Below are 25962 nucleotides of genomic sequence, written 5' to 3'. Positions count from 1 at the left end.
TCACATCTTGTTCTTTTCTTTTTTAATCTTGACTCCAGCTTTGTCTCAGGACGATAAACCTTTAGACTTATCTTCTGTTTTTATTCTCTCTTCTATGTTAAATCTATGTGTCATCTTAATGTACGTCATGTCATATCTGATATAATATGTTATGTCATCATATCTGTCATGTCGGGGCAGGGCTGGGAAGGTATTATCTGGGGGAACGGGGGGTTGGGGGGTCAGAGTGTTTTTCTTCAACTGTGGTGACCGTCTACTGATCCATAGCCTCTTCTGTTAAAACTTCTTTTCTTAAATAAATTACCTACTTGTTAAAATTGGAAACAACGTCTCCTGCTGTGTCAACGACAACCAAGCCACAACACTCCCTTTCGGAGTCTCTGTTGCGCCTGAGATATATCAGCGCAAACAACATGAGCTGCTAACGGGCTTGGCCGGTATCGAACCGATCGCTGATGACATCCTGGTGTCCGGATGTGGCGATACGGTTGCAGAAGCCGAACTGGACCACGACAAAAACTTGAGTGCTCTCATGGAACGATGCAGAGCAGTGGGACTCAGGCTGAGTGAGCGCAAGCTGCAATTCAAACTCAAGGCCGTACACTTCCACGGCCACATACTGTCTGCGGAGGGACTGAAAATTGACCCAGAGAAAACACGTGCCGTGCTGGAAATGCCGACGCCCACAGATGTGAAAGCGGTGCAGCGCTTTATTGGATTTGTGACGTATCTAGCAAGGTTTCTGCCAAAACTCTCTGAGGTCTGTGAGCCGCTCCGCAGGCTCTTGGATAAAGACGTCATGTGGCATTGGTTGCCAAAACACGAAGATGCGGTGCGTGAAGTGAAGCGAATGGTCACCAGCACACCTGTACTCAAATATTATGACATCACAAAGCCTGTTACAATCCAGAGCAACGCCAGCATGACCGGGCTGGGGGGCTGTTTGTTGCAAGGGGGACAGCCCGTGGCTTTCGCCTCGAGGGCACTGACGCAGACAGAGCAAAACTACGCTCAGATCGAGAAAGAGTGTCTGAGCATAGTCTTCGCCTGCCAGAGATTCCACCAGTACCTATATGGCAGGAACACTATCACCGCAGAGACTGACCATAAGCCGCTGATCACAATATTCAAGAAGCCCCTCCTGAGTGCACCGAAACGACTCCAGGGTATGTTGCTGCAGCTGCAGAACTATAATCTTGATGTGGTCTACAAGCCTGGCCCCGAGATGTATGTCAGCGACACCCTGAGCAGGGCCACCCTGCCGTGCCATGGGTCTGACACCCCGTACGTGCAGCATGCTGTGTGCGCTGTGGACAGCACCCAGGCAGAGTATTCACAACTGGACCAGGCGCAGCACCTGAATGTTACGGCTTTTAGATTTGGCCAGATTGTGCAGCACACAGAGACAGATAATGTGCTCCAGGAGCTGGCGTCTGTGATTCTCAGTGGCTGGCCAGACTTTAAAGAGGACACCCCACTGGCAGTGCGGGAATACTGGCCCTTCAGAGACGAGCTGAGTGTTCAAGATGGGGTGTTATACAGGGGACAGTGTGTCATTATACCAAAAGCCATGAGGTCTGAACTGCTCAAACGCATACACACTAGCCACATTGGTGGGGAGGCATGTTACAGGCGGGCCAGGGATACCCTTTTCTGGCCAAACATGAGAGCGGAAATAAAGGACTTTGTGGCAAACTGCTCCGCATGCAACGAGTATGCACGAGTCCAGCAGAAGGAATCTATGATGTCGCATGACATACCAGCACGCCCGTGGAAAGCAGTAAGCATGGACGTTTTCTCATATGCGGGAAAGGACTATCTTATCATTGTAGATCAATACTCAGACTTCTGGGAAATCGATCATCTGCCGGATCTGTCTGCTGACACACTCATCACACGATGCAAAGCTCAGTTTGCACGTTATGGACAGCCAGACAGGGTGATCTCAGATAATGGCCCACAGTTTGCGTGCGAGCGGTTCAGGAGGTTTGCAGCGAGCTGGGGTTTTTCCCATGTCACGTCTTCACCCCGACATCCTCAATCCAACGGCAAGGCGGAGTCGGCCATTAAGATTGTCAAATCACTCTGTAAGCGGGCAAAATTGGATGGCACGGATACATGGTTGGCCATCCTTCACTGGCGTAACACACCCACCGAGGGGATGGACAGCAGCCCGGCCCAGCGCTTAATGGCACGCAGGCTCAAGACTTCACTGCCGGTCACAGACAGCCTGCTTCTACCACGGGTGGTGGACGGAGTAGCAGAGAAGCTGCGGTGGAAAAGGCGGATCGCAAAATCATTCTACGACACGGCTGCCAGGGACCTTCCAGAGCTTAATGTTGGAGATCACATAAGGATGAAGCCTCTGCCTGGTGATCGCACAGGGAGGTGGCGCCTGGGCCAATGCCTCCAGAGGGTCGCTCCTCGCTCATTTGTGGTGGATGTGGACGGCACACACTACAGACGCAACCGAGTGGATCTGCGTGTTGCGGAGCGCTCAGCCCAAGCACAACAGTCGGACATACTACGGCCGGAGCAAAGCAGTCCTGACCAAGCTCATGTCACTGGAGTGACAGCCTCTGCCGGGACGCAGATTGTCCCAAGTCAAGGGGAGGTAGGTGGCGAGGAACATCCCTGCACGCCACACGCACCGAGGACACCGGTGACGGGCGTGACGACAAGGGGTACTGACACGGCAGGCCATGGTGTCTACTCACGGAGTGGCCGCCTGTCACGGCCACCACAACGACTGGACTTGTAATTTTTTTTTTAAGAGTAAAGTTGGACAATGTTATGTTAGAATGTCATCGAAGTAATGTTATTATGATGACTGGACTTTGGGGGAAAAAAAGAGAAAAAAAAAGAAACAGTTGGGCAATGTTATGTTAGAATGTCATTTGAAGTTGTGATTAATAAACAAGATGCAAGCATATCATTATTTGCAAACAGCTAAAGGAAAGGAGATGTTACAGGCATATGTTTATAGCCTGTGTTAGAGGGACACCTAGTGGTGCTTGACCGGATGTGATGTGTTGACATGCGCACTGCTGTAACCTCAGTTTAATAAAAGATATACTGAAACAGACACCCCCTACCATGATAATATCTGTACAAACGAAATGTAGGACATTTTTAAATAGAGAATTTTAAAATGGAAATAGCCGGGACTCCATAACCACTTTGATAAACAGCGCGATCATGAGAATAATAATAGGAATAACTCTCTCATGACAGAGTGTATGGCTCTTAAAAGAGCCTTTGGGTTAATCTTCAGTGAACAGCATAGTTTACTTGGAGCTAGTGTACTTGGTCACAGCCTTGGTTCCCTCAGACACAGCGTGCTTCGCCAGCTCACCGGGGAGCAGCAGACGCACAGCGGTCTGGATCTCCCTGGAGGTGATAGTGCGGCGCTTGTTGTAGAGAGCAATTTCGAGGCTTCTCCAGCGATGCGCTCGAAGATGTCGTTAACGAATGAGTTCATGATCCCCATGGCCTTGGAGGAAACGCCGGTGTCGGGATGAACCTGCTTCAGGACTTTGTAAATATAAATGGCATAACTCTCCTTCCTGGACTTTCTGCGCTTCTTGCCACCCTTTGCAGTTGTCTTGGTGACGGCTTTCTTGGAGCCCTTCTTGGGCGCTGGCTTGGCTGGTTCAGGCATATTCGACGGCTTATCAAAATCGAATGGTGACGGTTGCTTACGTTTCCTGAACACGGAAAAGTCACTGCAATTGCACTTAGTCAAGAAGGCAAATCAAAAACGATTTGTTTACACTAGCAGATCTCACCATCACTGTTTCAAACACATATCTACATGCAATTTTTCATTCAACAATGTCTTACTGTCTCCCAATCTCGTCCCTCACAACAAAGGAAATTACAGAACCCATAGCAAGACTTTACAATAGCGCTTATAAATGTCCACCCTGTACTCACCACTGAACTGCACTCTCACACTCCTCTGCTACAACTTTTCAGACCTACACAAAAAATCTAACCACTAAATTATCTTTTATGCTCAGAAATAACTCTTCCCCGACACTCACAGCTTTACTCCCAAGACACAATACAAGTCAAGAACGCATCACCAGATCAAGCTCACATGCACTAATTCCAGTACCGGCTTACAAAAATAACTATGGAATAAGATCATTTTTCCACACAAACACTAACATTTGGAACGAGATCCCATTCCACATCAGAACAATAACCTCCATCTCACATTTCAAACAGGCCTACAAACAACATCTGATGCTAGAACACATCTGTAATCATTGATCTGACTCTTTCATATAGGTCTTAATCTGGTTGATACTGTCGATTTGTATTGACTGCTATGACTGTATGTTTGTCCTTGCTGTCCACAATGACTATAATGCAATGTCTTTGTCAGGATTATATGATTGTATGTAGTGCAACTGCCTATTTGTGCTGCAGAACAGGAACCTGCTGAAAAACTGTTTGTAACTGAGTCAGGACAGTTTAAATGTACATTGTGAAATGTCCTTTTTTTTTTTACCATTTCCTGTATAAATAAAGTAAAATAAAAAAATAAATGAAAAAATATTAAATTGTATGTTAATTTACCTTAATTGTCCACATACAAACATAGTCTTATTCTAAATTTGGAATGTAAGAGATGGTCTTGTCACTATAGTCTTACATGTGAAGTGTTGATTAAAAATATATAATATGAAGGCGGTTAGGTGGCCGAGCGGAGATTGCGTTCGTCACCAGCCCAGGAGCTGAGCTGGATTTGCCTGTTCGAATCCAGATCACAGCTCCGGGGTTGTCACCAGCTTGGCTGGCCATCTGCACTGATACAATTGGCTGTATCAGAGGGTGGGAGAAACTGGCGGGGTGGGTCCGGGTCGTTGTAAACAGCGACTCCTACAGTTCGGTCGGGGCGCCTGCTAAGCGCGGATTGGACGTGAGGGGGATAGTGTGATCCTCCCACACGCTACGCCCTCTCAATGAGAATCCGCGCTGCCAGGTGAAAAGAAGCGGTGATTGGCTGGACGTGTGTCGGAGGAAGCACGTGGTAGCCTCCACTCTCCCAGATGATCTGACTGTGGGGGGTAAGTGCGCAGCGACCAGGAAGGGACTGGGAATTGGCATACGACTAACATTGGGATGGGAGAAAATCGGCGGAAAATGGAGGGGGAAAAAAAGACCAATAAAAAAAAATATATATATATATAATATATAAACTGTATGTTAGCAATGTACAATAACACTGTACACACTGTTTTTGGACTATATTACACGTAAAACGTATGCCTCGCAAAGTGCAGATATGAAGTTTTCCCCCTTTTTTATGGATTTAGGTTTTGTTCTTCATCAACGATAAAGTTCTCTCCACGTTTGATATATTGGCCATTCAGACTGTAATTGTGATGGGGAATATGCTTATATTTTTGGTATCATAACCGATTAGGCCAACAATGACTTGTGTTAATTAAGCAATATCACAGCTATATTTATATTTCGACCCTGCGTCTTGCTGACAGCCCTGTGATATAATAACAGCATGTCACGAAGTGAGCTATTGCTTTTATAAAACGGTTACCAAGTAGCCTAATATGAAAGTAAGATTTACACTTACATTTATTAATACATAATAATGTTCAAAATAGAATTTACTTTGATTTACATTCATCTGTATGCTGCCATTTATTGTGCACCAACTGGCACAGGCAGAGATGGTATAAACAGCAGACTTATTTCTTGAAGAGGTGGCAAGATGGTACAAGGCAGAGCAGATTGCTTTGAGCTACCCTGTTTTATAATTATTGGCCATGGCCTGGGTGAATATGTTATTTCTTAGCCAGCAGGTGTGCGTCAAAACTTTGATACACACGTAGTTTGGCTCAAGATAATCATCATCTAAATTATTCTGCTATCCAACACAACCCATATTAGTCCATGGGCCAGACCAGATATCGGTGCCACTCAGGGTGAATAAACTTACATATAATTTTTTCAAAGATCTATGTCTGTAGATGATATTTTTGTATGATAGCCCTTCCAGAGTGGTAGCTTTATCATAATAATCAAGTCATGAAGTATACCCACCCCCTCAGGAAATCGCATTTCAGATGCTAGTGCATATCCTGCTTTAGACTCATGTAGAGGACATCTGTCAATGTTCCACAATATTTTGTTTGGTATCATTTTAAAGGGGACTATGGAATATTTCATTCAAGCTAAGATGTGAATCTTTCTGAACAATATAGAGGTCATTGGAGCTCTTTGAACAGTCAACAACACAAGTTTTTACACGATTTTCGCCTAAATGATATACTATCTTTTAGCCTTGTGTCATCTAGGAGTAACAGGGACACAAAATACAACATCTACAACACTCCCAGCACCATAAGGATTCAGGAAATGTATAATATGCCTATACTATTTCATTGTTACAGGTCATTGTGAGCCTTAAATTAGAAGAGCAAGTCAAGTCAAGTCAAGAGTTTTAATTGTCACGGCATACAGGTATACAATGAAATGCGGGTGGTCTTGCCCGCAACGATGTGCAATACAGTGGTACATATAATAGAATCAAAAGAAGAAACAACATTGTGCAGTAACAGGTAGCAGGTAACATGGAGTGACATCTCGGTATCTGTACATAGTTATTTACAGAGCATGTGTGACATGCTAGTTAGCTTTGGTAGTGCAATACACTGTTCCTGTTATTCTAATTTAAAGTGTCCTTTCCTTTGGCCATAAGTGTGCGTGTGTGCGACATGAGTGTGTGCCCGCTCATGTTAAAGTGTTAAATGGCTGCTCGTGTGTGAGCGTGCACAGTGTGCATGTCGTGTGTGTGTTCATGTGTGCTTGTGTGTGGACAGTTCAATGTTCTGAGCACTCAATGTTCATTGTTCATGGCTCTGATGGCCTGGGGGAAGAAGCTGAGCCTAAGCCGCTCTGTCCTAGTAGCTGGGGTTCGCAGGCGTCTGCCTGACCTCAGCAGCTGAAACAGGCTGTTATTGGGGTGGTGAGGGTCTTTCATTATCCTGCAGGCTCTGGATTTGCACCTCTTGTTGTATAGAACCTGCAGGGGGGGTAGTGCAATACCCGTGGTACACTCGGCTGAGCGCACCACTTTCTGTAGGGCCTTCTTGTCCTGTGCCGTGCTGTTTCCATACCAGGCAGTGATGTTTCCGGTCAGGATGTATTAGGCTCCTATTATTACAGAACAGCCACTATAGTCTAGAATGGAAACATAGGTCCACCTGCATAGGGTGGATTTTTTTTCACCACCTGTTTTTTATTAATCCTTGAAGTGTCTATTTTAAGATTCTGACAGGTAACAGGTTGGAATAATGTCCCATGGGGTTTATTTTTAACCCTTTATTACACCTATCCTGTTATGGTTTGACACCGACCCCAAACGCAACGACACAAGAGAGTTGGATTCAGAGTTGCCAAATACAAGGGCTTGTTTATTTGGTGACTAGAATAAGTGAAACAGGGAAAGCAGGTCAACAAGAAACAGGTACAATGAACAAGGGGCAAAGTTCTGCTGCTCTGCAGCTTCTCCCGGAAGGGTAGTCTTGGGAAGCAGGAGCAGACCTCTGTACCGCTCTGCAGACTCTCACGGCGGACCTCTCAGATGTTGTGCAAGACCGAGAGAGGGAGAGAGGGAACGGGTCAGTGACAGAGCAGACTTGAAACGAGCTGGAGGACAGGGTGTTATATTCTTCGTGTTAAACAACACAGTGATGAGCAATATTCCAAAAAACAGCCCAAGTGAATATCTTCATGTAAACACACAGTGAGCAAAAATCCAAACACCGTCCAATTGTGAAATACTATCTTCGTGTAAATACACAGTGAGCAAAAATCCAACACAGTCCAAATGTGAAACAATATCTTTGTGTAAATACACAGTGAGCAAAAATCCAACACAGTCCAAAAGTGAAATAATATCTTCGTGTAAATACACAGTGGGAGGTGGAAGATCCCGAAATATTATTCCATAAAGGAAAGGGCAAAAACGATAATGGCTGGGTGAGTGACTGTCTGACAAAAAGGTGGTAGACTTCAGTGTAAAGGTTACACACGAAAATAGGAAATAGGTCAAGACAGTCAATCTAGAAAAACTCACCCAGACGAGCTGCGTAAAGGAACAGGAACAAACAGTGGAGGCGTGCGCGCGCCACGGAGCAGGTATCCAAGCGGAGGCTTCAAGGAAAGCGGAGGCTTCTAGGAAAGCGGAGGCTTCTAGGAATTCCTGGAGAATAGCACAGTGAAACAGCAGCAACGGGGAAAAACATCCAGCGACAAATCAAGACGAACCAACAACTTAGGGTGGGGAAAACGGGGTATAAATAATGAGGGATCGATTGATTGAAAGGCAGTGACAGCTGGGGAATGTGATTGAAAAGCGTGGGGAAGTGAGGGAACCAATCAGCGACGTCTCAGATGACGTCAGCGGGGAGAAACGTGTGAACGAGGGAATTGAAATACTTGACAGAAAAAATGAATGAAAACAAAGCGAGGGTGGTTAAAGGAACAGAACGAGTGAGAAGGCAAGGACAGAAACCTCACAGTACCCCCCCCTCAACGGGAGCCGCCCGGCGACCAGGCCGACCCGGCTCGTCAGGATGGGCCCGATGGAAGTCGGTGATCAAGCCGGGATCCACGATGAGCTGCCGGGAGACCCAGCTACGCTCCTCAGGGCCGTAACCCTCCCAGTCCACCAGGTATTGGAATCCCCGGCCCCGCCGACGAACGCCCATCAACCGGCGGACCTGCCACTGGGGGTGACCATCCACTAGCACAGGAGGCGGTGGATCAGGAGCCGGAGGCATAAGGGGACTGAGGGAGACGGGCTTAACCCGGGAGACATGGAACACGGGGTGGATGTGCATGGATGCAGGAAGCTTCAGGCGCAGGGCCGCCGGACTGAGTACCTTCAGGACCTCGAAAGGACCGACGAAGCGAGGGTTGAGCTTCTTGGCCGAGGACCGTAGCGGGAGGTCCTTCGCGGAGAGCCACACCCTCTGCCCAGGGCGGTAAGTCGGCGCGGGAACCCGGCGCCGGTCGGCACCACGACAGGCGCGCTCAGATGTCCGGAGCAGCGCGGTCCTGGTGATCTCCCAAACGCGACGGCAGCGGTCGAGGTGGACCTGCACGGAGGGAACTGCCACTTCCGTCTCCAGTGCGGGAAAAAGAGGGGGCTGGTAGCCTAGGGAGGCCTCAAAGGGGCAGAGGCCGGTGGCGGAACTGACCATTGAGTTGATCGAGTATTCAACCCAGGGAAGGAAACGACTCCAGGATGCCGGCCTCTCGGCTGCCACACACCGAAGAGCAGACTCCACGCTCTGGTTCATCCTCTCCGTCTGCCCGTTTGTCTGGGGATGGTAGCCGGAGGAGAGACTGACCGTTGCCCCCAATCCCTTGCAGAAAGCCCGCCAAACCTGGGAGGTGAACTGGGGCCCCCGGTCAGAGACGATGTCCTGGGGGAAACCGTGAAGGCGGAACACGTGGTGAGTCAGGAGATCCGCCGTCTCGGCTGCTGAGGGAAGCTTGGAGAGGGCCACGAGGTGGACCCCCTTGCTGAATCGATCCACCACGGTCAGAAGGCAGGTGTTCCCCTGGGAGGAGGGTAGTCCAGTGACGAAGTCGAGCGCCACATGTGACCACGGACGGCTTGGAACGGGAAGTGGCTGCAAGAGCCCGGAGGGTGCCTGGTGAGAGGCCTTGCTGCGGGCACAGACCGCGCAGGCCAATACGAACTCCTTGACGTCGTTTCGCATGGTGGGCCACCAGAAACGACGAGCCAGGAAGGAGAACGTGCGATGGACGCCTGGGTGGCAGGCGAACCGGCTGGTATGGCCCCACAGCAGTACCTGGGACCGGACAGAGTCAGGGACGAAGAGACGGCTCCTAGGGACGTTGCTTGGAGCACGTTGGAAGCGTAGGGCACGCCTCACCACACCCTCGATGCCCAAGGTGATGGCTCCAACCACTCGGGCCTCCGGGATGATGGGAGATGGGTCCTCAGAGGGTGGAGCCCCCTTGGAGTGCATCCGGGACAGGGAGTCGGCCTTCGTGTTGCGGGAACCGGGGCGGAAGGTCAGCGAGAAGTCGAACCGACTGAGGAAACTGGCCCATCTCGCCTGCCGACCGTTGAGGCGCCTGGAAGCGCGGATGAACGTTAGGTTCTTGTGGTCCGTCCAGATGGTAAAAGGCTCCTCGGCACCCTCTAGCCAATGACGCCACTCCTCCAGAGCCGCCACGACCGCCAGTAGCTCCCGATTGCCGGTGTCGTAGTTCCTCTCGGCGGGGAGGAAGCGACGCGAGTAGAAGGCGCAAGGATGTACCTTCTGGTCGGAAGGAGAACGCTGGGATAGGACAGCGCCCAGGCCAGAATCCGAGGCGTCCACCTCCACGATGAACTGTCTCTTGGGGTCAGGGTGGAGCAGGATAGGAGCGGAAGTGAACCTTCTCTTGAGGGAGCGGAACGCAGCGCATGCCGCTGGGGACCAGTCGAACGGCAGAGCGGGGGAGGTCAGCTTGGTAAGAGGCTCCGCCACTTGGCTGTAGTTCCGGATGAACCTTCGGTAGAAGTTTGCGAACCCGAGGAAACTCTGTAGCTCCTTCCGAGTGGTGGGTTCCGGCCAATCCTCCACAGCCTGGATCTTGCGAGGATCCGCTCGGGTCAAGCCCTTCTCCACGATGAAGCCCAGGTAGTCGACGGAGTTGGAGTGGAAACGGCACTTCGGAGATCCAGTTTGGTGAAGAACGAGGCCTGGGTCAGTGGCTCGAAGGTGGAGCTCATGAGAGGTAGGGGGTATTTGTTCTTGATGGTGATCTCGTTGAGCTGACGATAGTCGATGCAGGGTCGCAGGTCCCCATCCTTCTTTCCAACAAAGAAGAACCCGGCCGCCACCGGGGAGGAGGAAGGCCGAATGAGTCCTGCTTCCAATGACTCAGAGATGTAGAGATCCATCGCCTTCTTCTCCGGGGCAGTCAGACTGTAGAGGCGGCTGCCGGGAAGGGGAGCCCCTTGGCGGAGGTTGATGGCGCAGTCATAGGGGCGGTGAGGTGGAAGGGACTGAGCCCTGGTCTTACTGAATACCTCCATGAGGTCGTGGTACTCGGGAGGAACGGACGAGGGATCCGGGGGCAACTCACCAGCCGGTCTCCGGGGCGGGGGACAAGACGCCGCCTGTAGACAGCGGGCGTGACAGGAGGAGCTCCAGCCCCTGATGGTACCGGAGGCCCAGGCGATGTGGGGCTCGTGCAGCGCGAGCCAGGGCCTACCCAGGACCACCGGGACAAGGGGGGATTGGGTAATGAGGAACTGGATCCTCTCTACGTGGTTCCCAGCAATGGTCAGCAAGACTGGGCCGGTCCGTTGAGAGATGTCGGCCAGGCGGTGTTGGTCCAACGAAAAGATCTCCAAGGGCCTCACAAGGGCCTCAAGAGGTATGTTGGCTTGGGTGGCAAACTCGAAGTCGAGGAAGTTCTCGTCTGCCCCAGAGTCGATGAGGGCCTCCACCGTGGCACGTTGGTCCCCCCAGGCCAGGGTGACGCTCAACAGATGGTCAGGTGGTGCGCGGCGCTGGGAATGGGAAAAACGGCTCACCAGGATCTCCCGGGGTCTTGGTGAGCCCGATCTTTTGGCCGGGTAGGGCAGTCGGCGATACGGTGTCCCGCACCTCCGCAGTAGAGGCAGAGACCGGACCTGAGCCTTGCCTGACGCTCCGCCTGGCTCAGATGAGAGCGTCCCAGCTGCATGGGTTCCTCCTCGCGCACCGGACGGGGAAGCCTGTTACCCACAGTAGTGTTGGGGACGGGGCGTCCAGGAGTCCGGGGTGCTTCAGGAGGTGACAGTCGGGCCCTCTCGCGCCTTCTCTCCAGGAGGCGTCCGTCAATACGGATGACAAGGCTAAACAGCTCCTCGAGGGAGTCGGGCACCTCCCTGGTAGCAAGCTGGTCCCGGACTGCGTCACTGAGCCCCCTTATGAAGGTTAGGCGAAGAGCAGGTTCGTTCCATCCGCTCTCCACCGCCGCCAGTCGAAACTCCATGACATAGTCCGTCACCCTGCTGCTCCCTTGCCGGAAGGTCCCCAACCGGGCTCCAGGGTCCAGACCTCGGGCTGGATGGTGGAACACTCTGCGGAGCTCCGCCACGAAGTCTGGGTAGGAGAACAAAAAATCTGCTTCCATTGCCCAGGAGGATGTGACCCACTGGGCAGCATGGCCTGAAAGTAGGTTGGTTATATAAGCCACTCGGGACCCATGAGCTGAAAAACGGCTTGGCTGATGACGGAAAACCAACTCACATTGCATGATGAATGTGGCACACTCCTCGGGATTACCGTCAAACAGCCGTGGGACGGAGAGAAGGGGTTCCCGAGGTGCGAGATCTGCTGGGGCTGCGGGGAATGTTCCTGGAGGGTGTGAGAGATGAAAAGTATTAACGGCGTCGCCCAGCGAGTTAAGCTGGGCGAGAATCTCGGACTGTTGTCCCGCCATAGCGGCCATTGAACCCTGCATAGGCAGGACCTGGTCCCTGAGGTTCTGCACCGCAGCCGCAGCCCGCTCTAGTTGGAGACCGTGATCCCTGGTCAACTCGACTTGAAATGCAAGTGCGGTTCTGACCCCCTCTGTGTCGGCTGGGGTCGTCATGGTTGGTTCGTAATGTTATGGTTTGACACCGACCCCAAACGCAACGACACAAGAGAGTTGGATTCAGAGTTGCCAAATACAAGGGCTTGTTTATTTGGTGACTAGAATAAGTGAAACAGGGAAAGCAGGTCAACAAGAAACAGGTACAATGAACAAGGGGCAAAGTTCTGCTGCTCTGCAGCTTCTCCCGGAAGGGTAGTCTTGGGAAGCAGGAGCAGACCTCTGTACCGCTCTGCAGACTCTCACGGCGGACCTCTCAGATGTTGTGCAAGACCGAGAGAGGGAGAGAGGGAACGGGTCAGTGACAGAGCAGACTTGAAACGAGCTGGAGGACAGGGTGTTATATTCTTCGTGTTAAACAACACAGTGATGAGCAATATTCCAAAAAACAGCCCAAGTGAATATCTTCATGTAAACACACAGTGAGCAAAAATCCAAACACCGTCCAATTGTGAAATACTATCTTCGTGTAAATACACAGTGAGCAAAAATCCAACACAGTCCAAATGTGAAACAATATCTTCGTGTAAATACACAGTGAGCAAAAATCCAACACAGTCCAAAAGTGAAATAATATCTTCGTGTAAATACACAGTGGGAGGTGGAAGATCCCGAAATATTATTCCATAAAGGAAAGGGCAAAAACGATAATGGCTGGGTGAGTGACTGTCTGACAACAAGGTGGTAGACTTCAGTGTAAAGGTTACACACGAAAATAGGAAATAGGTCAAGACAGTCAATCTAGAAAAACTCACCCAGACGAGCTGCGTAAAGGAACAGGAACAAACAGTGGAGGCGTGCGCGCGCCACGGAGCAGGTATCCAAGCGGAGGCTTCAAGGAAAGCGGAGGCTTCTAGGAAAGCGGAGGCTTCTAGGAATTCCTGGAGAATAGCACAGTGAAACAGCAGCAACGGGGAAAAACATCCAGCGACAAATCAAGACGAACCAACAACTTAGGGTGGGGAAAACGGGGTATAAATAATGAGGGATCGATTGATTGAAAGGCAGTGACAGCTGGGGAATGTGATTGAAAAGCGTGGGGAAGTGAGGGAACCAATCAGCGACGTCTCAGATGACGTCAGCGGGGAGAAACGTGTGAACGAGGGAATTGAAATACTTGACAGAAAAAATGAATGAAAACAAAGCGAGGGTGGTTAAAGGAACAGAACGAGTGAGAAGGCAAGGACAGAAACCTCACATATCCTGAACCAAAACCTGAAAAATAAGAAAAAGAAAACAGCCTAACTTTTGAAGTTAACAACATATGGAGACAAATTAAAACATTTTCCCAAACAAGTTTGACCCAAGGAATTCAGTACAATTGTTATTTTTAAGATTCAAACACATCTTGATAAAATTTCAGGACAGAAAAGGCAAAAAATGCTGAAAAAAACGTATATCACATCTCTATTTTCCCTTTTTACTGAAATGTAGTGCATTGGACGAGATCGATTTAGGTTAATATTGGAAATAATATTGTAATAAAGATTGTCTCCATGCTGTTATGCCCTAAATATTATAGTATAGAGACAAATTAACACATTTTCCCATGCGATTTTGATCAGTGATTTATATATTGTTAAGGTTCAAACTATATGTTTTCATATGCACTGGATATCATGGACTGGATATCTTCTTTGTTGACACAACATTCAAGTATTTTTTTCTATTTGTATTTTATACAAACTCCAAAGTAGACATTGAACGCCTGCCTCCCCCCAAGGTCTGTCTCATCCCACATGTACAGCGAGCCAACTTCATAGTCACCTGCTACAAAAGAGCAGAACAGCCCATATTCAAGAGGCCCAAAGCCTATGATCAAAGTATCGACTGGGAAAAACAATGGATGAGGAGGTGTTAGAACCTGTCTCGACGGTTGGACCCATCCTCCGTCCTTCTCTTGTTGAGGTACTGGCCCAGAAAGTGGAGTCAGAAGAGCAAGAAGCTCTTGATAAGGAGGCAGATTACGCAAAAAATAACATGGATGAGGAGGATGGAGAGTACGAGTGTCATGAGGCGGAGGAAGAGATGGAGATCGAAGAGATAGACTTTGACAATTGTTTTAGTGATGATGATGATTAGTAGTTTAGGGTATAAAATACAAATAGAAAAAAATACTTGAATGTTGAGTCAACAAAGAAGATATCCAGTCCATGATATCCAGTGCATATGAAAACATATAGTTTGAACCTTAACAATAAATAAATCACTGATCAAAATCGCATGGGAAAATGTGTTAATTTGTCTCTATATAATTGTTTATGCAAAACTATAATATTTAGGGCATAACAGCATGGAGACAATCTTTATTACAATACTATTTCCAATATTAACCTAAATCGATCTCGTCCAATGCACTACATTTCAGTAAAAAGGGAAAATAGAGCGTTTTTTGCTTTTTCTGTCCTGAAATTTAATCAAGATGTGTTTGAATCTTAAAAATAACAATTGTACTGAATTCCTTGGGTCAAACTAGTTTGGGAAAATGTTTTAATTTGTCTCTATATGTTGTTAACTTCAAAAGTTATGCTGTTTTCTTTTTCTTCTTTTTCAGGTTTTGGTTCAGGATAGGTGTAATAAAGGGTTAAAAATAAACCCCATGGGACATTATTCCAACCTGTTACCTGTCAGAATCTTAAAATAGACACTCCAAGGATTAATAAAAAAAAACAGGTGGTGAAAGAAAATTCACCCTATGCAGGTGGACCTATGTTTCCATTCTAGACTATAGTGGCTGTTCTGTATAGTTTAATAGGAGCCTAATACTGCTCTTCTAATTTAAGGCTCACAATGACCTGTAACAATGAAATAGTATAGGCATATTATACATTTCCTGAATCCTTACGGTCCTGAGAGTATTGCAGATATTGTATTTTGTGTCTCTGTTGCTCCTAGATGAAACAAGGCTAAACGATAGTATATCATTTAGGCGAAAATCGGGTAGAAATGTGTGTTGTTGACTGTTCAAAGAGCTCCAGTGACCTCTATATTGATCAGAAAGATTCACATCTTAGCTTGAATGAAAGATTACATAGTCCCCTTTTAAAATGATACCAAACACAATATTGTGAAACATTGACAGATGTCCTCTACATGAGTCTAAAGCAGGATATGCACCAGCATCTGAAATGCAATTTCCTGAGGGGGTAGGTATACTTCATGACTTGATAATTATGATAAAGCTACCACTCTGGGAGGGCTATCATACAAAAATATCATCTACAGGCATCGATCTTTGAGAAAATTATATGTAAGTTTATTCACCCTGAGTGGCACCGACAAGTGACATTTTGGCCTCTGGCCCATGGACTATATAGCTGGCTTGTTCGACAGACATCTCATGGACAACTGCATGAGACTTGGATTGCAAGTTGTAAAATAGTTTGTAAACAGATGTTTTGCTCCAAATCTCCATTAACTTCAATTCATCAAGTATTGTGACAATTTATGAGGTTTACCACAGTGGAGATATGCGAGAAGAAACCAAAGTATGAATGAATTCAAGGCATCACAGTATGAGTATGCAAGTTATAGTTTTTGGGTTAAGTTCTCATTTGGCCAGTAGAGGGCAGAAGAGTTTCAGCCATGAGTTTGTTCTGCTTTACTCTCTTCTTGACACAGGGCTTTCATCGAATTACATTCCAAAATTACACTCCAAGATGTTATTTTATATTTTAGAACTCGAGGGATGATTATCAACCGATTTAGTCTAGTTCTACATGTGCCATTTAGGAGTTATATACTCAAAACTATAGTGAGGGCATGCATGTACTTTGTACACCAACTTACACTGATACAGGCATTAGATCACCATGTATTTGTCCCTTTAAAATAAATCAAATAAACTAAAACCGCGTAAACATTGTATAATAACTAAACTATGCGTTGTTTTAAAGAATGAGTTATATATATACACACACACACAATTGAATAAGGAATATACTTTCATAGTTATTGAAGTGGCTCTTAAAAGAGCCTTTTAGGTAGTGAATATACGAGGAGTCCTATTTAAGCGCGCTCTCCACGGATGCGGCGAGCCAGCTGGATGTCTTTGGGCATGATGGTCACCCTCTTGGCGTGGATCGCGCACAGGTTGGTGTCCTCAAACAGACCGACCAGATAAGCCTCACTAGCCTCCTGAAGAGCCATGACGGCGGAACTCTGGAAGCGCAGATCGGTCTTGAAGTCCTGCGCGATTTCTCTCACCAGGCGCTGGAAAGGCAACTTGCGGATCAGCAGTTCGGTGGACTTCTGATAACGACGGATCTCTCTCAGAGCCACGGTACCGGGCCTGTAACGATGGGGCTTCTTAACACCACCAGTAGCCGGGGCGCTTTTACGAGCAGCCTTGGTAGCAAGTTGCTTCCTAGGAGCTTTTCCTCCAGTGGATTTACGAGCAGTCTGCTTGGTTCTAGCCATTGTGCTACTTCGGTTACTTCTTTCTAAGATAGAAGGAAATAATGTAACACAATACTACAAAACATGGCTTTATATTGTCGGTTCAGTGGGGGCGCGTCTTATGCTGATTGGTCTATATCTGTGTCGCCGTTATCATTTCATTTCCAACGCCTAAATCGTCTATCATTGGTGGACAGGTATATGAAAAGTCCGCCAAAATGTAAACCCAACCTCCTCTCCGTCCGTCTCTGATTGGGTGATGATGATGCACAAAATATATTTGACCAATAAGAATCAGCCTTGCACGAACGTTAGTGGGGAATATAACCTAGATTAAACTCACAAGCAGGTTTTATCATCTGGATAATCATAATAATCAAACACATATTATGCAGGTGCATTATTAGGATCTGAATAGTGACATCGATGTCATCACATATCTCTATACCTTGTTTATTAATTAAATCGTGTTAGTTTCCGGGACAATTTGAAAACAATGAAAGTGATTCAGTTAAAAACAGAAGGATATATGGCTGTGAACCACTTCTCCGCTAGAAGTTAGAACAATTAAATAATGTATTATGATAATATTCTGGGTTCACTCTCTCCTCTGGTATCTCCACACCAGTTATGGAATTCTGGACTAAATCATATCCAATAAATATATTCTCAGATGTGGGTTCCTGGGACAACAAAGGTGGTTCCTGGTCTATTTTAGTATCAATGAGGGTTTAGATTCGATTCAAATGTAGCCATTATAATACAGCACAACTAAAATGTTTGGCATCCAACAAGAGTAGTGCAATAGGGATATGAAATGATAGCGATATTTAATGAAGTGATTACACAGGGTATAACATTATATACATGGTATTATGAATTGTATGATATATTAGATGTAGGTATAGAATTGTGCATTGTTCAAAGCGACTAACTAGTGACTATACCAAGATTATTCAGTAAGGTAATTTGTTGCGCCCAGGTGTAAATTGTAGGTGTGAAGACAGTAAATAGTCATAATAGGCATGGTTATAGATAGAAGTATTGCTTTCTCTGTAATATGTGGGTGGCTCTGAAAAGAGCCTTTGTGGAGTTTGTCGAAGAGGCTAAATAATTTACTTCTTGGCAGCCTTCTCGGTCTTCTTGGGCAGAAGGACAGCCTGGATGTTGGGCAGCACACCACCCTGGGCGATGGTCACTCCTCCCAGGAGTTTGTTGAGCTCCTCGTCGTTACGCACGGCCAGCTGCAGATGACGGGGAATGATACGACTCTTCTTGTTGTCACGGGCAGCGTTTCCAGCCAACTCCAAGATCTCAGCGGTCAGATATTCCAGCACAGCGGCCAGATAAACCGGGGCACCGGCTCCAACACGATGAGCATAGTTGCCTTTACGCAGCAGTCTGTGGACACGACCCACGGGGAACTGAAGCCCGGCGCGAGAGGAGCGAGTCTTGGCCTTGGCTCTGGCCTTTCCTCCGGTCTTGCCTCGTCCACTCATGATGTAGTTTACTTTATTCTAGAAAATGAACACAGAATAATGTGGTAAATACGTTGAAGAACCGTCATTATATCCTCACTAAGGTTCGTGCTTATTGGTCAAATATGGCTCCGTGCATTATCACCCAATCAGAGAAGGACTAACAGAGATAATAGGGATTGGTTTACATTGTTGCCGAACTTTTCATACGATCTCTCCACCAATGATACACGCAAACGTAAGCGGTGAAAGACAATTATAATAACAACGTAGATATTGTTATATCAGCGTATAAGGCGCGCCCCACAGAGCCGACAATATAAAACCATGTCACTATACTATACTGTGAATAATAACCTTAGACAGGATTATTGGAATGTCTTATAACCTCTAACATAATAATACCAGGCTTGTTATGATGCCTTTATAGCAGGAGAGATGTTTTCCGACCTATTCTCATTATTGGATCAGCGATCTGCCTGTTGGACAAACCGTTAATATTAGTCTTACTTTGTGCCATTGAAAGAAAATCCCAATTTGGCTAAACAATCAATGCGCAGTGTAGTAATTTAAGAATGTAAGGCATTCTATTTCAGTCTGACCCAATAGTTGTAAAAACTGGATTGACGTTTACGAAGTCTTTGGAGAAAATTCAGTTTCTTAATTTTGGAATTAAGTTATATATTACAATAAATTAATGTAGCAAGTTTAACAACGTATAATTGACTCATTCGGTGATAAGGTGGGTGGCTCTGAAAAGAGCCTTTGGGTTTTGGATAGTTAAGAGTTGAATACAAGTCTAGCCGCCGAAGCCATACAGAGTGCGTCCCTGTCTCTTCAGAGCATAGACCACATCCATGGCGGTCACGGTCTTTCTCTTGGCGTGTTCGGTGTAGGTGACGGCATCACGGATGACATTCTCCAGGAAGACCTTGAGAACACCACGAGTCTCCTCGTAGATGAGACCGGAGATACGCTTCACTCCGCCACGACGAGCCAGACGGCGGATAGCGGGTTTGGTGATTCCCTGGATGTTGTCACGAAGCACTTTGCGGTGACGCTTAGCGCCTCCTTTACCAAGTCCCTTTCCGCCTTTACCTCTGCCACTCATTTTCACGAATAGATGATGATCGAATGTTTCAGTTGGCCAAACCCGTGCGTATTTCAAGCCTCTCTGAGGACGTTGTTGAGGCCAACGTGCGCCGAGACAAAGTGTGGGGGGAGGGTTTGAGCTTTGGCCAATAGGGTTCCTCTGCAAGTTTGTCTTCTTGGCCCCAACATCTACACAACATGTCTAGCCCACATAACCTGTCTGGAACAAGGCAATAAGGAGGCTAAACCACCGAGATGCTTCCAGCTGCAGACCTTCAGACCAGCGCTTACAAGCCCCGCACATACAAGCCCGCACATAGCAACCCCTCGCTTCCATTGGCTGATTTTGGTCACGTGATTTTGGGTCACGTTGCACTGCGGGATTGATTGATTGATTGATTGAAAACTTTATTAACAGATTGCCGTATGATTTGGGTCACGTTGCACTGCGGGATTGATTGATTGATTGATTGATTGATTGATTCATTGATTCATTGATTGATTGATTGATTGATTGAAAACTTTATTAACAGATTGATTGATTGATTGAAAACTTTATTAACAGATTGCCGAATGGGTACACGTGACCACAGGCCCTGATTGATTGATTGAAAACTTTATTAACAGATTGTAGAATGGGTACACGTGACCTGACCGATTGATTGATTGATTGATTGATTGATTGATTGAAAACTTTATTAACAGTATATCCAATGTACAATTTTGTTTGTTTGTACAGAGTCTCCCCCCCCTCAATGTACAGTTTTACTTGTTTATACAGTGTGCCCCCCCCCCCCCAACCACCTCCAATGTAAATTACCCAGTATGGTTGTCAATATCCCAGTGTACCCAACCCCCCCCACCCAACCTCCTCCAATGTACAGTTTCTACGTCAAATGTATATACTCCCTTTTCTTGACTCCTTCTGTATCACAAACAGTACTGTATTTGCAAATCTGGTATGTCATAAATGTATAGATGTAGCAGTACTGACTATCTGTATGTCATGTATGTCATATATGTCCTGATGAATTGAAAATGGGGGACCCTGGTGTAAACAAGACGAAAGTCTTTCTCTGGTCTGCATCCCCTTAACAATTGTGTGTATTGAGCTGTACTGTATTGTACCCATTCTGCAATCTGTTAATAAAGTTTTCAATCAATCAATCAATCACAGATTGCAGAATGGGTACAGTGACCGATTGATTGATTGATTGATTGATTTATTGATTTATTGATTTATTGATTGATTGATTGAAAACTTTATTAACAGATTGCAGAATGCAGTACAGCTCAATACACACAATTGTTAAGGGGATGCAGACCATGCAGTACTGTTACATTTGTGACATACAGTAAATATATACAAGGGGGAGGGAACTGTACATTTATGATGAATTGAAAATGGGGGACCCTGATGTAAACAAGACGGAAGTCTTTCTCTGGTCTGCATCCCCTTAACAATTGTGTGTATTGAGCTGTACTGCAGATATATTTCAATTGCCTTACTTATTTACATAAGTATTATAGGCCTACAGCAGTATTGTACAGACAGTCTGTGTGAAGTCTGTGTGGTTATCCAGCTGCACAAAGGCAGAGCAAGAGGCTCTACAGAGGGTGGTGATGATAAAGCCATGATAAAGACCTTCAATCAGCTGAAGGGGAATCCCTCCAAGCTGCTGTCAGCGCTACACACCTTCGGCCGCTCTGGTATCAGCCATGCATCAAAACGTGCACACGCACTCAGGCGAGTCGCTAACCGTGCTGGGCCAAGTATAGCGGCTCAACCCACCTCTGTTGCCAGTCGTAAAATGAAGCTCGGGGGTCGACGACAGCTCGCTGCGGGGAGGCCGAAGAAAAGTGTGGTGAGCACAGACCATCGCTATAGTTTCCCAACAGGAGTAAAGTCTGGAACGCACCACAGCCTGTCACAAGCAGTAGAGATGTGTCGTAGCAATCCGAAGTGACATTGACCACCAATATAGCATGTACATAAAGACCCAGTGCCTCATCCGTAGCTAATATTGCACTACCACAGGACCTAGCATGTCCTACCATGCTCTGTAAATAACTTATGTACATATACCGATATGCCCTACTCTGTTTACTTGTTTTATTGCACAATGTCGTTCTATTGGATTCTATTATATGTTATTACTATTGTATTATGCACATCTTTGCGGGCACGACCACCCGCATTTCATTTTTTTTTTTTTTTTTTTATATTTTTTGCACAAATCTCTCCAATATTCAAAACATCTCTTTCCACATCACCATATGCAACTTCCAAGATTTGCCTTTTTCTTTTTTGTAAGAACATACAAAACATGTAAAGGACTCATACAAATACATTAACAACTGACATGGAAAATAAAAAATACTTACGAAAAAAAGAAAAATACTATACTATACATTGTGCGTATACATCCCTGATATATATACTTTGCATGTAGACCGATCTACCTGCGAGCAGGTATGTGCTGCATCCTCTATCGGGATGCCACCCTTCTCCATATTGCATGTGAGAGAAAGCGTCCCAGACACATGTAGGTGTGCATGATAGCATGCATGCATGTGTGTCTCCAACATATGTATGTGGGTACGTGTATCACGTAAGCATGTGTACATGCCTCACATGTGTGTGTGTGTGCATCTTCCAGGTATGCGACTGTACTCCTATCTCTTGTGTGTGTCTCGTATCCATGTGTGCCTCTGCCCCCTATGTGAGTGTATATCTCAGGTGTGCATATATATGTGCGTCTCAGCTACGTATGTGTGTGTCTCCTATGTACATGTATATCCCCCATATGTGTCAGTGAGAGCCTATACCTCAACTATGTGTATATGTAGGTGTGTGTATGCCTATTTCCTATAAGTGAGTATGTGCATGTATGTGTGCCCCTGACATGTATAACTTAGCCTTGTGCATATGAGTGTGTGTAAACCTATTATGTACACATACGAATATGTGTATCCTAGATACTTGTATGCGGCTAAACATGCGCATATGAGAGTGTGATAGAGACAGTGACCATTCCATAGATATACCATCCGGACATAAAATCCATGTACATACATATATAACACATTATAAAGTACAAGTACCATCAGATCAGATCCCCTTTTTCATATTCATCCTTGATATCATTGTAACCCCACCTTAATCATTTGTCCCCAGACCGTTCAGTCAGGTGTAGAAAACTGTCCCATAAACGTGTATGCAAATAAACAACTTGTGACAAATAAAACTCTTGACTTGACCACCAGCCTCTCTATCTAAATGTTATATTGTTAACTGTCTAGTTAGGCATTAACTGTGTTAATCTAAATGTTATATTGTTAACTGTCTAGTTAAGGCATTAACTGGGTTAATTAATCTAAATGTTATATTGTTAGCTGTCTAGTTAAGGCATTAACTGGGTTAAGTGGGGAGTGCGTCATGGTACAGTTTCAGTAAGTGGGGAGTGTAAACAAGTTGAACGCGTCACGTGAAATAACGTTACGTGAATAAACATATAACGTTACAATGTACAGTTTCTGACAGCTGGCTGTGTTGTGAAATGTGCATAACGTTATGAATAAACCGCGAAGTCACGCGAAATAACGTTATAAACGCGAATCTGGTAGTATATTTATTTGTATCTTCTTGAGATGATAACATTACATCCGCATTTTACCGCATGGCGAGATAAACCAATCAGAGAGGGGCTTCGCTCAACCAATCAAAGAGGGGGCTGCAGAAATGGAGCCCAACCAATCAGAGAGGCGTCTGCAGAACCTCAGCCATTGGGTGGGACCCAAATCACGTCACCAAAATCAGCCAATGGAAGCGAGGGGTTGCTATGTGCGGTGCTTGTATGTGCGGGGCTTGTAAGCGCTGGCTGGAGGTCTGCAGCTGGATACTATTGAAACCACCTGAAAGTGATCTGCAGAAGGAGGAACAGTGATTAGAATATGAAAGCTACTTAAAACCACTCTGATTCTACCCCCACCTGGAGCAATGTGGCAAATTCACACCTTAAAACAACTCAAAATATTACAGAATCTAGCTATATAAAAATGAAAGACAGTATAGGCTATACATAGACAATAATGTTCACCAGTCAGCTGGGCTGAGAACAGTCAAAGAAAGAATGGTTGTCCTGGGAAGTAGATTTGTATTCAAATCAGTTGATAATAATAATCACTGATGCAATACACCAATCTGTTTTAACAAATATGGAAACGATTGATTGAAAACTTTATTAACAGATTGCAGAATGGGTACAATACAGTATGGCTCAATACACACAATTGTTTCCCCCCATTTTCAATTCATAACATTTATGACATACAGATAAAGTACTGTTACATCCAGACATTTATTCAACCCTCCCCATCTCCTCTTTTCCTTTCTATAATTTATTTTTAAATGACTAATCAATAAAGTAGTTTTAAGTCGTGATGAAGAGGAATCATCAGAAGTGGAAACATTTGCTTCCCTACTCCGACCCTGGCCTCCTGAACCTGTCCAAACCAGGTATGTGATGAGGGATTGAGGAGGGCTGGTAGCACTGACCTGACCCAACAGGTGACACATTTGGAGCAATGTATGGCTCTTATCACAGAGTTACAGCTCATTGTGTGTGTAGTTTGTAAAATTGTGCTCTGAATAATGTATTTCCCTTACCTGGCTCCACTTCAGAGTATTATACTAACGTGGAAACCTGCCACAGCCTCTACACAACCATAAACTATAAATATTGGTAAAATAGCAACTCAATGGATGTTAAATACTTGGAAAGAAATGTACAAGGACAGCATGATTGATTTTTTCTCCCGAGTGATGTGTCAACGTTTGAGTCTGTTAATGACATTATGAGTTAAGCCCCTCAAACTAGTTCAGCATGAAACCAGATGGAAATCTGTGGTCGCTGAGCTGATTCCTCTCACTACCTGCCCTCAATGAGAGAAGGGGCAGAAAAAAGGCTATTGCCCCTTAACTCTGAGTTATATGTATGATTGGAACATGTCTATTATGGGTGTATGGTCATTGGTTACTTTTTAGCTGTTGTTGATTGCTGCAACATTGAGTTGAAAACCAGTTTGTTATCCTGAATTTTAAACTACCAATAAAGAATGTCCTATTGTCTCAGTGTATGTTACATTGTTGCTCCTAAAATAAAATATGGGCAAAATAGCAAAGTTGATATGACATAAATTAAGCACCTCGTACAGATGGAAATGTATTGACTCCCAAGCTAATTCCTCCCACTATACCTGCCCTTGAGAGAAAATCCATGTGTTAATTACAGCACCATGAAATATAAATGAAAATATAGCAATACCGCGCCTTATGGGGACTGCTACCTTATTTCATTGAGCTGTAATTAACACAAGACACGGATGACCATATAAACTACTTTACTCTACTGTAAAACTTTGAATTTCCCTATCGAGGTCAATGTAATGTGTTGCATCATGGGGGTCAGCTCTATGGTCCCACAGCCCCAGATTTTCTTTTCACTCAAAATTAGGGCATATATTCCCACATTTCTAAGATGCTTCTCAAAATGAGGGCCCATGTTCCCGGACGAACCTACTACTACCAGAGGACAATTATAGATTGGGTGTAATTGGCTATAGATATATCATTATGAGAAAGGGGGATACAATCAGATACAAATGTATCAACAAATTTGGGAACATGGGCTTAGTTTCAGTCATGGGCAAAATAACAGAGGGCATATGCTTATATGTTTATATGCACTTCCTTTTATTACATTTTGACCTATCCACTGTAATATAATTATGTGACCTGTATGTATTATTCTAATACATGTTTTACCTCCCCTCCTGCTATGGTACCGAATGTCCCCAAGGGGATCAATAAAGGAATATAATATTATCATGCTGTTTGATCTGCTTTAGCCAACAAGAGATGCTAGTAGTATAAATATCATAATTAAAGTGATGATTTTAGTATAACTCTGAGAAGACTGAGAAGGCTGCCAAGAAGTAAATTATTTAGCCTCTTCGACAAACCCCACAAAGGCTCTTTTCAGAGCCACCCACCTCTTCTTGAAAATGCAATATTTCCGTTTCTCATAATACAATTTGGTTGTGTAACTTACGTTGTTACCTCGGACATATGTAAGACTATAAACACATAATGCATAACATTTGACGGTGTCCACTAATGGGTACACTTGTACAGTGCTGGTTATAAGTAAATGTCTAACTAATGTATAGTCTGTGCAGTGTTTTTGTCTGTGTTTTTGAAGGCTTAACGATATATATACAATGATATAGCAGTCATAGCAGTCAAGTGATTATTAATTTGAACTGAAAAAAAACTATGGGTAAC

The 25962-nt window shown here is 45.5% G+C and overlaps 4 protein-coding genes across 4 annotated transcripts in view; all 4 read right to left on the bottom strand.

Annotated features, from left to right (window-relative positions):
* LOC311246792 (histone H1-like) overlaps window positions 1-25962 on the bottom strand; it is a gene marked incomplete at both ends in the record, with an annotated part of 57152 nt that overhangs the window by 29825 nt on the left and 1365 nt on the right. The gene's annotated exons all lie outside the window — the stretch shown is intronic.
* On the bottom strand, window positions 16657-17067 carry LOC311246909 (histone H3.2; the record flags this gene model as incomplete). The annotated part of the gene is made up of 1 exon (XM_084337152.1): window positions 16657-17067. One exon carries the CDS (start codon window positions 17065-17067, stop codon window positions 16657-16659), a length of 411 nt encoding a protein of 136 aa, XP_084193278.1.
* On the bottom strand, window positions 18162-18545 carry LOC311246975 (histone H2A; the record flags this gene model as incomplete). Its single annotated transcript, XM_084337248.1, has 1 exon — window positions 18162-18545. One exon carries the CDS (start codon window positions 18543-18545, stop codon window positions 18162-18164), a length of 384 nt encoding a protein of 127 aa, XP_084193374.1.
* On the bottom strand, window positions 19324-19635 carry LOC311247144 (histone H4; the record flags this gene model as incomplete). Its single annotated transcript, XM_084337460.1, has 1 exon — window positions 19324-19635. One exon carries the CDS (start codon window positions 19633-19635, stop codon window positions 19324-19326), a length of 312 nt encoding a protein of 103 aa, XP_084193586.1.

Source organism: Notolepis coatsorum (genome assembly GCF_963971535.1).
Source record: "Notolepis coatsorum genome assembly, chromosome: 2".
Lineage (NCBI taxonomy): Eukaryota > Metazoa > Chordata > Actinopteri > Aulopiformes > Paralepididae > Notolepis > Notolepis coatsorum.
Note: the sequence above shows the minus strand (reverse complement) of the source record. Positions and strands in the feature narration are given on the sequence as shown.